The 14,171-nt window shown below is 39.3% G+C and overlaps 1 protein-coding gene across 10 annotated transcripts in view; it reads left to right on the top strand.

Annotated features, from left to right (window-relative positions):
- Window positions 1–14,171, top strand: part of AGRN (agrin) — a 653,845-nt gene that overhangs the window by 592,798 nt on the left and 46,876 nt on the right. For all 10 annotated transcript variants that reach the window (XM_089668391.1, XM_089668395.1, XM_089668399.1 and 7 more), the window contains 7 exons: window positions 2,834–3,026; window positions 3,863–4,078; window positions 5,656–5,885; window positions 7,180–7,314; window positions 8,552–8,648; window positions 10,674–10,838; window positions 11,895–12,006. In XM_089668391.1, the coding sequence (XP_089524517.1) occupies window positions 2,834–3,026; window positions 3,863–4,078; window positions 5,656–5,885; window positions 7,180–7,314; window positions 8,552–8,648; window positions 10,674–10,838; window positions 11,895–12,006 (1,148 nt within the window). The remainder of the gene's footprint in view (window positions 1–2,833; window positions 3,027–3,862; window positions 4,079–5,655; window positions 5,886–7,179; window positions 7,315–8,551; window positions 8,649–10,673; window positions 10,839–11,894; window positions 12,007–14,171) is intronic.

Below are 14,171 nucleotides of genomic sequence, written 5' to 3'. Positions count from 1 at the left end.
GAACCCCAGATGGATACACACCTTAGTTATTACAATACAAATATATAAATAATCGTGCTAGGATATCAATAAGGCTAAAGAAAGCAGCTAGCACAATATGCTTAAGATATAAAATAAAAGTGCAGCGCTAACCTCAAATTAGGATAAACTTTAAAGCTTGTCCATCAAATTAACAACATTAGTCCAATCAGATGGTAAAGATGGAAAAAATGTCACTAGTCCTTAGAAGGTCCCGGACAGATGGACTTGAAAAAGATGGTGTTCACAGAAGTAGGAAAAAAAAGGGGGAGACACAAAACCACTACTACACCATATATGCTGCCTCTTACCAAATGGTTTGACCACCCATAAAGAACAGTCAAAATGTGTAGTAAAAATATCACAGTAGAATTTCCAACTTTGACCTCATTGGCACCACTCTCAATGGATGAATTAGCTCCAACCGGATAAGTAACGATAGTCCAGAGTTCATGGATCAAAGAAAAGAAGCCATCTCATATTGTAATATATTGATAAAAGTGGGATTTAATCCAAGAAATAAACTCATATTTTAAAACCAATACATAGGCACAACCTAATAACACAATGCTGTATCCAGCCAGTGTTGTTTCCAAACAACAAGATGGCCGCCACGTCCACGTGCGCGACGACGTCGCACGCAGTAACTCCTCCCTACACATTTCGTCATCTATGACAACATCAGCTATTAGCTTCTTGGTAGTAAACAATACCTCATTCAAAAAGGTGTGTAGATAGATGTTTAACCATTTGAATACCGGGCAATTTTACACCTTCCTGCCCAGGCCATTTTTCAAGTTTCAGCGCTCTCACACTTTGAATGACAATTGCGCGGTCATACAACATTGTACCCATACTAAAATTTTATAATTTTCTTCACACAACTAGAGCTTTCTTTTGGTGGTATTTAATCACCGCTGGGGTTTTTATTTTTTGCCAAATTATCAAAAAAAGACTTAAAATTTTGGAAAAAAAACACGTTTTTCTTTGTTTCTGTTATAAAAGTTTGCAAATAAATAATTGTTCTTCATAAATTTAGGCCGAGATGTATTCTGCTACATGTCTTTGGTGAAAATAACCCAAATTAGGATGTATTATTTAGTTTTTAGGAAAGTTATAGAGTTCACAAACTATGGTATAGATCTGAATATTGATCAATCCTGAAGTACTGACAGCCAATCTAATTTCTTGAGGTCCAAGAATGTCAGAATAGTACAGATATCCCCCAAATTACCCCTTTTTGCAGAGTAGACAGTCCGACGTACTTCATAAGAGGCATGGCGAGTTTTTTGAAGTTGTATTTTTTTGTCATAATTTTTTGGAAAATGAAAAAATGCACAAAATTTTTTTTTACATACTGTCACCAGTGCAGTACAGCGTCTTCATATAATTGGCATGGCGGTGATCAGGTGATCACTGACTGGTGACAGTATGAAAAAAAAAAATATATATATATATTTTTTTTTTAATTATTTTTCATTATTTATTACATTTTATTTTCTTTTTATTAAGATTTTTTTTTCCATATTTCACTATGTCCAAAGTAGTACAGTGTTACCATAGTAACATTGTACTACTTTGGGGAAGTGATCAGTATTTTTTTTTTTTTTTTGTACACAGTTTGCTTATAGCAAAAAATTACTTTGCTATAAGCAAGCATTTACCTGAATGACATCGATTCATTCAGGGTTTTTTTTTTTTTTGTGCTTAGCTGTGATTTGGCCACAGCTAATCACATGACATGTGCATGTGATTAGCTGTGACCATTCACAGCTAGACAGTAGTATACAATGGATGGCATGAATGAAGCCATCCATTGTATACAACTGATTGGTCACAGCAGGTCACATGGTACCGGCAACGGGGCGATACTCAGATCTGTCATCAGCTGTGTCCGAGGTACACGGCCGGTGACAGATCGCGCCACTGTGCGGCTTTGCAAGCGCGAAAAATGCGCATGTGTGGGAGGACGCCATTTGGCGTCCAACTCGGAAATCCAGTACATTTTGCTGGCCGCCTTCTGGCTATTGGCCGGGCATGTATTGGTTAAAGTGATATTAAAGGCAATTTTTTTGTAAAAAAAAAAAAATACCTGCTCTGTGCAGTGGTTTTGCACAAAGCAGCCCTGATCCTCCTCTTCTTGGGTCTGTGCCAGCACAATTATCCTCACAGTCCTGCCAAGTGCCTCTAGAGCAAGCAGCTTGCTAAGGGGGCAGCCAAACAGGCTCACTCCCGAGCTGCTGCTCTGTGTCGGTCTTTCCCCTCATTGGCTCACTGGCTGCTGTCTCAGCCAATGAGGAAGGAGAATACCCAGAGAGCTGAAGTTCTTGGATCACGATGAGGCTCAGGTTAGTTTTAGGGTGGGCTGCTGCACAAAGAAGGGTTTTTACCTTCATGCAAAGAATGCACGAAGTTAAAAAATCATGAGCCTTTACAGCTGCTTATATCCTAAACACTCAGGAGGACCCAGAAGGCATAGCTAAAGGTCTAATGCTTTTATAATTTAAATAGTGTATTTATTGTTTAATGTCTACATACTAATTTTTACCCTACTACAGTTTCGGATGCAGATGACCAGAATATAAGGTATTAAAATGATTTCTACTTACCACCATTTTAGAGCTTCAGGTAAAAAAGACATTAATACTGAGAAGAGTTAGGAAAATATGTTGTTTAGAAGTACACCATACATGACAGGAGATTGTGAATGAGGGAGACATAGGCAGTTAGCAACTGATGGTTTTAAATCATGAGACTACAATTGATCTGCACATGCTTCCTCTACCTGCTCACCCAATTGCTGCTCTCATTGCAGACATTAAGTATTTCATCCCTGGATTTGGGGGTAAGTCTTACCTGGCATTCAAAATGATGAAGGCATATCACACAGTGCGCATTGCCATGGAATTTCGCTCCTCTGAGCAGAACGGTCTTCTGTTGTACAATGGCCAGATCCGAGGAAAGGATTTCATCTCACTGGCAGTGGTGAACGGCTTTGTGGAGCTTAGGTAGGTGGATTTACTCTGATGTCCCCAAGTAACTTTTATAATTTATGTTCCTTTGCATTGTCTGGGCTGAAATTTTATATGATGCTAAAAGGTCATGTATTATCTTGTAATAGCAGAAAAAAATCTGTTTACTTAAAGAGAACCTGTTATATTGGAAAAATTGGAACTTTTACTGTTCACATTTTTTGAATGTCTGGTTTTAGCTGCTCAGTAATTAACTGACAAGCATACAGCCAGGAAAGCATCAGCACAGCTTATAAGCAGATGCTTATCCATGCTCAGTGGTTCACCAAGTGGCCAGGGAAGATGAGCAGCACAGACCTTGCCTCAGCAAGGTAGCTAACACATATCTATTATGACAGATAGCTACCAGCCATAATAAGAATGCCCAGAACTGTCTCCAAGCTTTTTGGCTGCCTCTGTTTAACTAAAGATCCACATGAGCTGCCTGTGTATATCTGATGTGAATATCAAGAGTTCAAATTACACAGAATAGTCACAGTATATTAAACCGTCTTAAAAAAAGTGGTGAACACGTGGATCACAAAGATGGAAGCCACAGAGTGATATCTGTCATATATGGCTACAGCCCTGAATCCAGTCCAGCCCACATATTAAAATAGGATATAAAAGGTAATTTTGTACAGAAAATATGCCAATAGCAGCCAATTACATTCAGATACCACAGTGTATTTGAGGCCTACAGGCTCAATAAACTGTTTTTATTTTTTAAGTCTGCAATTTCTGCATTTAAATATATTTATAAGCCAAGTATTTTTGTTTTTGCATGTTTACCATTCTTTATGTTAATTTACATACTTTGTTATGCTTTACAGGTTTAACACTGGCACAGGCACTGGAATAATCACCAGTAAAGTGCCGGTGGAGCCTGGCCGGTGGCACCAGCTTGTAGTAATCCGGAACCGGCGCAGCGGTATGTTGTCTGTGGATGGAGAAACACATGTGAATGGAGAAAGTCCACCGGGAACCGACGGTCTGAACCTAGACACTGACCTGTTCATTGGAGGAGCTCCAGAAGACCAGATGTCTTTGTATGTATCAGAAGGAAGTTATCTGGGGTCACACTGTAGTAGAGCTACTTTACACATCAATTGGTGAACAAAAAAAGTATTTGTACTTAGCTGACTTTTATCATCTGTAAGATCTATGTTTTACTATGTATTTTTCAATAAGCCTAAGTAAGCCGCAAGTATTGAAAGGGTAATAACATAAAATTATTGATAGAAACACTACAGCATTTTCTGCAAAAATGGTATCCTCATACCTTGAAAGGATACTTCTATACTCAGTTACTCCTCCTCAGCAAGTCTTAGCATAAGTCTTAGCATCTCCTCCATGAAAGTTCTGCAGTCAGTTATCTTGTAATGTCATGGATAAGTAGGAGACACAACATGTTTCTGTGTGTTGTATTGGTCTGCTTCTTGGTTGCTTTCTCCTTAAAGCTGAAAGTATTTATTGGTTAATGATTGCTAGTTTCTGCAAGGCTGTCAGTCTAACACTGGGAGCATGCAGACAGGAGATAACAAGGTGATGACCTCATCACTGTAAAGTCCTTGTAGTTATCTTAGCAGAGTGTATGTCCACAAACAGGTATCCCTGAATCATAGAACAGCTGAACAGAATTACAAATCCTTTGATAGAGAAATGTTTTCCTATATAGATATATATCTATATATATCTATAGATAGATAGATAGATAGATAGAGAGATAGATATAGGTAGATATAGATAGATATATATAGATATAGATAGATATCAGCTGTGCATTTCGCCTTTGATTTGGCATTCAGATTTATTCAATCAGTTGCTTCTGACAGAAAAAAAAAATACAAGCCTACTATATTTTGTTCTTTTAGTCAGGTAGACCGCATGCAGGATGACACTCCCCTTCAAATTTAATTATTAAGCCTGTGCAATTAAATCCTGGGAGTCATGCAAATGGTGTATGATGATATGCGTAAGGTTTGTGGTGAACAATAATGAGCCCCAGCCTGTCTTGATTTTAAAACCTTAGGCAGTAAAATGTCCTTAGGACAAATGAAGTTGCAATTGCTATAAGTGTCAAGGTTGCTGGTTTGACATTTGTGATCGTGGAAGTCATGCCTGTTGCTGTATATAACATGGGTCATGAAATCTCCAGCTTACACTGTGCTCTATCACCTGGATGCTGCCTGCAAGAAAAATATCTGGAGGCTATGAGGTTATTACTGTTTCAGGATATGAATAATACAGACTTACAGCCTGCAGAAAAGTTGGCACACAGGGAATGAGATGATGCACCCTGCTGCATGTCTATTTGGGGGAACAGATTTGAATTTCCAATATTGCAGTGCAATTTTCTTGGCTCTTTTGGAATCTGGATGAAATTGACAGCATATACCATAACCCTTTGTCTGCTGTCCAGTGCAGTAACACTTGATCTTATCTTTGAAGCTTATGAAAGATTTATGATCTATTTGCTAATTGCAGTCAGTTAGCACTTCATTATAATTCTATTGCAAGTTAGAGATAACTGCTTTCAGATAGTTCTAATGGATGTTTTCAAACCCAGTTGCCCTTCAGTAGGTTGTAAGTTACTAACTAAAAAAAAATGTTTTTCTATAATTAGGGTGACAGAACGAACCTCCGTAGTTATGGGCCTGAAGGGTTGTATTCGTCTGCTAGATGTGAACAATCAAGTGTACAACTTGCAGGAAGAAGGAGAAGATGTCTTATATGGCAGTGGTGTGGGAGAGTGTGGGAACAACCCGTGTCAACCCAATCCTTGTCACAATGGCGCTGTGTGTCAAGTGAAGGAGGCCGAAATGTTCCATTGCCAGTGCCTCAATGGCTACACAGGTGAGTGTTCTGTCACTGGGGCAAAGGAGAGTGTCGTTGTCCTTTAATGTATTATGGCTAACAGCCTGTGTGTGTACTATTATACACTCTTTCAAATAGTTCCTGATTCTTTGACAAGAACCCATACAATAATGGCCAGCTTAAGCCAAAGCTTGGGATAAAGCATGTGGAGGGAATTAACCACTTGCCGACCGCAGATAGCCGAATGACGGCTTCACTGTGGCCGGCCACTTCTGGGAGGGCGTCATATGACGTCCTCCCAGAACATGCTCTCCTGCGCGCCCACAGGGGCATGCACCTGGCGATCTCTGTGATCGCTGTGTCCTACAGACACAAATGAGCACGTGGTATGGTAAAAGGCCAATCACAGCGGGAAATGCAATTGCCGGTTATCGGCTGCACTTTCCTCACGCTGTCACAACGTGAGGAAAGTACTACCGAGAACCGGCAGTTGTCAGAGGGGGGATCAGCTCCAATCATCAGGGCACTGATGATCGGTGCCCAGCAGTACCACCCACCAGGGCTGCCCACAAGTGTCCAGCAATACCGCCCACAAGTGCACATCAGTGCCACCCACCTGTACCCATCAGTGCAGCCCAGCAGTGCCATCTATAAGTGCCACCCAGCAGTGCCTCCAGTCAGTGCCCAGCAGTGCCACCATTCAGTGCTGCCTATCAGCGAAGCCTCATCAACGCACATTAGTGAAGGAGAAAAATAACCTGTTTGTAAAAAAAAGTTTTTCTTTCTCTTATAAAATTTAGCAAATTTTTTGCTCTTTTTTTAGTTTATAGCGCAAAAAATAAAACACCCAGCAGTGAGTAAATACCACCAAAAGAAAGCTCTATTTGTGTGAAAAAAATAACATTTTCATATGGGTGCAGTGTTGCATGGCCGCGCAATTGTCATTCAAAGTGCGACAGCGCTGAAAGCTGAAAATTGGTCTGGGCAGGAAGGGGGTATAAGTGCCCCGTAGGCAAGTGGTTAAACCCTCTGCCAGGTTTTTATTGCAAACATACAATCCAATGAAAGTGGCAAACAAATGTCCTAGAGCCCCAGGTTAATTTAATGATGAAATTGATTCATAGCAGAAAAAAAGCCAGTGCATTTCAGAGGTCAAACGCACTCCCCCGTCATCAGGGCTACAAAACAAGTACAAATACAAAGGCCATAAATCTAAAGGAAAAAGGTAAAACATTAATAAACACCACACTGTCCCCAACGAAATGCTTGTTGCTTCGCGTTTTACATAAGCTGACGTCTCTTTTTCCTTTCCTCTGGCTTCCTATACTTTCAGGACCTACCTGCGCCGATGAACGCAACCCTTGTGACCCCAACCCTTGTCATGTTTCTGCAACATGTTTGGTGCTACCCGAGGGTGGAGCCAAGTGTGAATGTCCAATGGGCAGAGAGGGGGAGTTTTGTGAAAAGGGTAAGTTAAGGTGGATCTATTACCTTTAATCATTTTTTAAGTTTAATTAGATACATTTACGAAGTTAAGGACCTAAGATGTACCTCACATGTCCTAGGGTCCTTCCCCTCTGAGCACACATCTAAGGTAGAATTATCAGGGCCTGCTGTCTATCTGAGGTCCCAATCTGTATAGCAGAGCAGCTGTTTCAGGGATGATTGCTTCTACAGATTGATACAGTGTCAGTGCTGGGTAATATGTCAACAAAAATAAATACACTGTAGGAAGCTGCAGTTCTTTTTATTGTGGTCATGTTTTATGTCTTTCATCCTTAACTATTGATTAACCTCTTGTTATCCCCAATTATCCTTAACTTTACTCCTTTCTTTCTTTACCCTCATTTGGGTTCTTTTTTTTTTTCACCAATTTCTTCATACAGCTGAAGAACACGTCTTCTGTGTTTTCATTCATTTAGTTTCTTTCTTTTGTGTAGTATAAGCAATAAAAACACATAAGCAAAATTTTAAAGCAGCATTTGCTCATAAGTGGCATGATTAATGAGACACTTTAATAGAAAATAAACAATTAAAAAAATATAATATATTATAATACCACCAAAAGCAAGTCTTGTTTGTCCAGAAAAACAAACAACAACATGTATCATGAGAGGTTATTTCTGAATTAATATCCCCTTTTGTAAAGTGTGGAAATGGCTCTGGAGCCTAATTAGATAATATTTATATAATGACATTAAGGAGTTATTTACAGCGGATCTAATGTAATGTATAAAAGTAATAATTGTACAGAGTCTGAGCTCTAATAGCAATCAATATACTAGCTTTCATTTTGCAGCTCACTTTGAGTTTTGATTATTTGCTGTGGACAAAATTTTTCCTCTCCTTCAGCTTTCATAGACAGAACCTCCCCCTCCAAAAAATATTTTTTTTCTCATTTCCTCTGCCTTTTATTTTTCTTTCATATGAGAAAATGTATGAGTATAGCATGAATGGGAACATAATCAGCCTGCATTAAGGTGGCTGTCAGGTGTGACACAGCATACCTCTTGACACCATAAACACTGTACGCATAAGACATTGTACACAAGCGTCTTGTGATGCTTGGAATGCAGCCAACCGTCGTGTTTACAGCTCTTCAAAGATACATGAAGTCTCATCATATGGCACACAGCGGGTTTTCTCAGAGGCTGATTGGCAGTTGTGAAAAGCAATAGTTTTGATTTCTCTTTTTCTCTTCACAGTCATTGACCCAGATTTTAATCTGCCTTTCTTGCCCCGTTTTAACGGCTACTCTTATCTGGAACTGAAAGGTCTTCAGACATTTGCCACAGACATAACGTAAGTGATCTGAGTGGAAATTCTAATGTATTTAGACTTATATTGAACACTGCAATATACAGTATGTAAAAATGTAAGTGGATCTTGGGGCAGCATTCAATAATAAAAAAGTACAAATATAGGCGTTTTATAAATCCAATAACACAGATGTCGAAAATCTATGAAACCTCATATTTAACTTTTATTGAGTTTAGACAGTTTCATATGTATTAATATACTATTTTTAGATAGTATATTAATACATATACTATCTAAAAAATCCTTTATGGATCACACCTTGATTGTGTCGAGGATTGGAAATCCAGGGAGTCTTGGGAGTTTAGTCTGAAAGATGGGAGGTATTTACTCGAGGTACATACATATGGTACTGAAAGACCACACAAGGGAAGATTAACGTTGTCATGAGAAAAACACTACTGACGGTTTTAGTGAAACTGCTGGTTATTGCTGGCTGTCTCTATATTTTCCTTAATGACTGACCTAGAGTAAGTTTGTGAAAACAGGAAGTATGAGAAAATCTGCAATGCTTTATTTTGTTCCAGGTAAGCTATTTTAGTATTGAAACAGGATGGTCAGAATGACAGTTAAGAAAATACAGAAATCAGCCATGGCAATTTCCATGTATCAGGAATAGTTTTGGTAACAGTCCAGTTTTTTGTTTAGAGCAGGGGTCTCCAAACTTTCTAAACAAATTCTGTCCTTCAGAATTTGAGGGGGCCAGACTGTGCCCAGTGTGGGTAGATAATGCCCTGGCGTCAATGAGCGTAAACTATGTCCCATCATTGGTTTTAGTGGGGGGAATATTGCCCCATTGTTAGTATCAGAGGAAGGAATCGTGCCCTATCATTGATGGCCATGGTAAGAATAGCACCCTGCTATTGGTGTCAGTGGTAGGAATAATGCCCCATTGTTTGTATCAGTGACAGAAATTATGCCCCAGTGTTGGTGTCAGTGGGAGGAATAGTGCCTTGTATCAGTGGTAGGGATGGTGCCCCAAGGGACGGATAAAAAAAAACAAAGGGCCGCATCTGGCCCCGGGCTGCAGTTTGGAGACTACTGGTTTAGAGTAAATAAGTGGACCTGTGTCAGGATGTTGAGTTCCCATTACGGACATTTTTTATTTTTTTTTTATCCTGGTGACCACAGGAAGTGAGGAATACTTCCTAAGTAATAGCATACACTGCTGTGAAATTCAGACATAGCTTGCAGCCTTCTTCACTCTACTTAAAAAGGAACTCTACCCAAAAGTGGAAATTCTGGTTGTCTGCTTCCTCCCCCCTTCCACTGCCACATTTGGCACTTTTTTGGGGGGGAGTGGGTACCTAGTTTTGACAGGTACCCGCTCTCACGTCTGGGACAGATCGCCTGGAATTTCGGCACCCCCTCCTAACCAACTCACAGGTCCTAGAAGACTGTAGCCCATTCACAGAATGCGCAGTAGGAAACCAGTTATGAAGCCGCAAGGCTTCACTTCCAGTTTCCCTTACTGAAGATGCCGGCGCAATCACCCAAAGTCGATTGAAGGATTGGCTCAGGTGAGGACATCACTGAACCCCTGTGACAGGTAAATGTCCTTATATTAAAAGTCAGCAGCTACAGTATTTGTAGGTTTTAAAAAAATCAGTTAATTTTTTCCTGTGTTCCCATTGGAGAGATTCTGCTCACTTCCTGTCTTACTGACCACAAATAAATGAGATGAAATTCCCTACAGAGAAACACACAGCCATAAAAGGCCTATGTAATTTCCACAGATTCTATCCCTCTCTACCTTTCCCTTTTTTAAGTTCCATCCAATATTATGATTGCAATACGGCTGAATTATAGGGAGCTCTTCTGGGCTTATTCAAAAAAGCAGTATGGAATGTATTGAAAATGGGCAATGTGCAGATCTCAGTTTAGTGTGGTCCTGTTAAGGAGCCATTGCTGTGGGCCCAGGAACTCCCAATTGGGAGGAAGCCGATGACTATTCTTCTTGCTATACTTCGTATATAACCTTGTAACTGTGTCTTCTATGTCATTCCTCAGTGATAAGCTGACTATGGAGGTGGTGTTCCTTACCAGCAGCCTCAATGGACTTCTCTTCTACAATGGGCAGAAAACTGATGGCAAAGGAGACTTTGTGTCTCTTGCCCTGCATGATGGACATCTGGAATACAGATATGATCTAGGGAAAGGGGCAGCTGTTATCAGGTATGTCATGGATACTATTGTACAAAGCTGTTTTATCAGTGTCTCTCCATCAAACCTACCAAAATTGCTCAAGTTTACAGATTTTTCAAAAATACCAAAATTACAATTGTAGTTAGGGTGTTACTGCTCAGAACAGTACCTAACAACTGCCTTTGGTGATTAGGAAAGGGAATAAAGGACCAGCCAAAACAACTGCCACATTCAAGCACTAAAATTATTATAATCAAATACTCATTAGCACAAAACATCATAAGAATATGTAATAACTGGAGCACCAGATCTGAACAGATTACTGCACCTAATAATCTTGAATTATGTTCATCTAACAAACAATTCTTGAATGCACCAGTTTAGTCACCACAAGAAGTCTGACTGACGTGGGAGGGATAATAGTAACAAGTTTTTTTATTTTCTTTTCTCCTGCAGTAGTTTCAAAAGAAGTGTGGTCATAAGTATAGTTTAATATCCAGACAGCACGTATATATTTTAATTTTGACAGGCTAGACTTGGGTGGCTAAGAAATAATGGACAGTTTGAGGGCTAAAGTGAAAGGGACAGATTCTGGAGTTTGCAGAGAAAACCGGAATAAGTTCTAGAAAATTGCTTGCAATATTTTAGTTAAAAGCATTTGTAGATTTTCTTAAAGAATCGGCCAACTGATGTTTCAGTTGTATAATCAGGGCTGCATTTATACATCATGTTGCTTGGGGCACATCTAAATATTTATGTCCTTTTGTACAACTTCTGCCCCAGTCCATGTATCTCAGCAAAGGTTTTCTTTATTAATGAGCAAAGGCTACTGTGCAAACATACAATACAAATGCCTTCCTCAAGTACACAAACAAGATGTCTGCCCCTGCCCTTTCCATAGACTGAGAATCAGAAAAACGTTAATGCAACTCGGATCCATTCATGTCATTCTTAAAACTGTTTTCCTTTCTGAAAGTTTAAAGTTTCCCAAACATTTTTTTTAAATCCAGCTTCCAACTCCTTATAGTAAAAGTAGCTTTGCTTATGTACCATATTGTATCCTAACTGGGTGCTTGTCTATACCAGGAGCAAGGAAAAGATTCCCCTTAACACATGGGTTAGTGTCACTTTGGAGCGTAATGGACGAAAGGGTCAGATGCGTATTAATAACAAGGAACAGGTTACAGGAGAGTCACCGGTAAGTCTATGAACAATGAAACACCTTGTTATATGAATGCTTCTCTGTATATTATATGTGTGACTTCCTGATTTTTAGGGTTCTTTCACTGAGCTCCGTGTGAGGGTATGACCCGGAAGACTTTCTGTGCTGCTTATAGAAAACAATGATTCCATAAGAAAATTAGATAAGATAGAGCCTGAGTGAGTTTTAATGGTAGTTGGCAGTTGCTTTAGACTCCTTCATAACATGAGGTGAATTCAGGGATGCCAATGTGTGACTTAAATTAAAGGAAATAGTTACTGAAAGAAATACAGGGGCCACCATTGCTGACCTCCTCCAAAGAATGCTAGTTTTCTAGCTTTAGTACTTCCCCAATCATTAACCCAGAACAAAGATACAGATTTGTAAATATGTATGTTTTGCATAATTTTTGCCATCAATGCCTCTAAAGGCACCAGGTTACTAACATTTTAACAAGGTCAGGAGCAAAGGTCTTTGATATTCAAAGGGTTCCCTTAACCCAGGTCCTATGACACTTCCTTTACATGCAGATCTGGTGTGCTTCATGATAGACTGTACTTTGAGACTGCTAAATGGACTACAGTACAGCAGATGGAATATATTACAGAGTGACCAAGTGGTTTGCATTTTTGCAAAGCAGTGCTCAAGTCCTGGGTTAAAATCTACCCAAGACACTACCTGCATGGAGTTTGTATGTCCTCCACATATTGGCATAGGTTTCTTCCACAATCTAAAACCACAGAAGAGTTAACATGCTTTCTCCAACACTGGACATATAGTGTGACCATATAAGCTCTGTGGTGGGCAGTTGCTGACATGGATGGCTCCATGTTTTCTTTAGGCAGACACATTGAGGACTACAATAAAATGCATACATATAAATAGTTATGCTGACTTGATGATAGAAAATAATTTGGGTTTTATTTTCAGTTTCCCCAGGATAGGTGACGCTGTAATACAAATGATCTATTAGGGATACCGGACCCTTCTGGACACTTGTTCTTTATGATTTACGATGCTTTATAACTTGAGGTATTCCAGCTATATTTGCCCCTATTGAGGTAAACATGTTGGGGGGGGGGGGTTCCCATGGGTAGGAGAAAAGGCTGAAGCAATTTTTTACTAAAAGGAGCTCAGTATATGCTGAGGCAATGTGCAGACGGACGTCATTTTGTTGTAGTCCTCAATATGTCTGACAAGCCAGTATTCAACCCATCAACACCTGCAAACATTGTGGCCAGTCGGCTGGGATAACAGATTAAGGCATTTGAGCAATATCAGTTTTTTTTTTTTGGTCCATGTTCTCTACACTATGCTTTGGAAAAAATGATGGATACATACAACTGAATTAAATATGTAATTTACATGTGCTAAATTGAGGAGCAAGTCTTCTGAAGCACAGGTATGATGCATATGATGAATACTAATGGAGAGAAATAAGTTACACTCTGCTTTCTTTAGTATCCTCCGATGTCTCCAGGACCTTCGGGAGACATGCTCCTCATTGTTCCTCCAGTTGTGTTGTGCTCTACGTAGTGACCGCCAAGCCCAGTTCTCTGTCTTGTGTAAAGGGCCCTGTGTATACAAAACCCTAATTAGCCACCAAACTCATGTTTCGGTAATTAAAGGGATGACTTGGCAATTCTTGACTTATGTTGGAATAGTGGCATGGAGGGACATTCAATCTCGTAACAATGAAAAAAAGATAAAAGAAATCAGAATAATATTTTGTGTTGCTGGATGCCCTACAGTACTGGGAAAACAGAAGTGTTTGCAGTGTTTTCAGAACTCCTTTCTTTTTATATAATGACCTCTGCTTATTCACTAGGACATTTTCTTTCACCCTTTTATGTGCCTCATTTTAAAGGGATGAATAAATCAAAATATTTATTTTGCTCTCAATGGTAAAGTCAATTCTTTAAGCTCATTTCTTGCAGTAACGTGTACGTGTTCCATGTTTGCTTTATTCTTTGCCTTTTTTTTCTTTTCAAACTGTTCTATGGTGAAATTACAAAAACAAATGGAGCTTCAGAGAGCAACTCTGGGTAATGAGTAAAATTGTGCTATCTGGGAGATATTAAATAATTCAAAAGGATTAATTATTTAACTGCTTTTGTTAATTTACTTTATAATTGTCTTAAAAAATTGTTCAAAGGGCCATT

This window comes from Staurois parvus, unplaced genomic scaffold (genome assembly GCF_062004578.1).
Source record: "Staurois parvus isolate SC_StPar_1 unplaced genomic scaffold, SC_StPar_1.0 ptg000057l, whole genome shotgun sequence".
NCBI classification, from domain to species: Eukaryota; Metazoa; Chordata; class Amphibia; order Anura; family Ranidae; genus Staurois; species Staurois parvus.
This window is presented reverse-complemented; position numbering and strand designations above follow the sequence as displayed.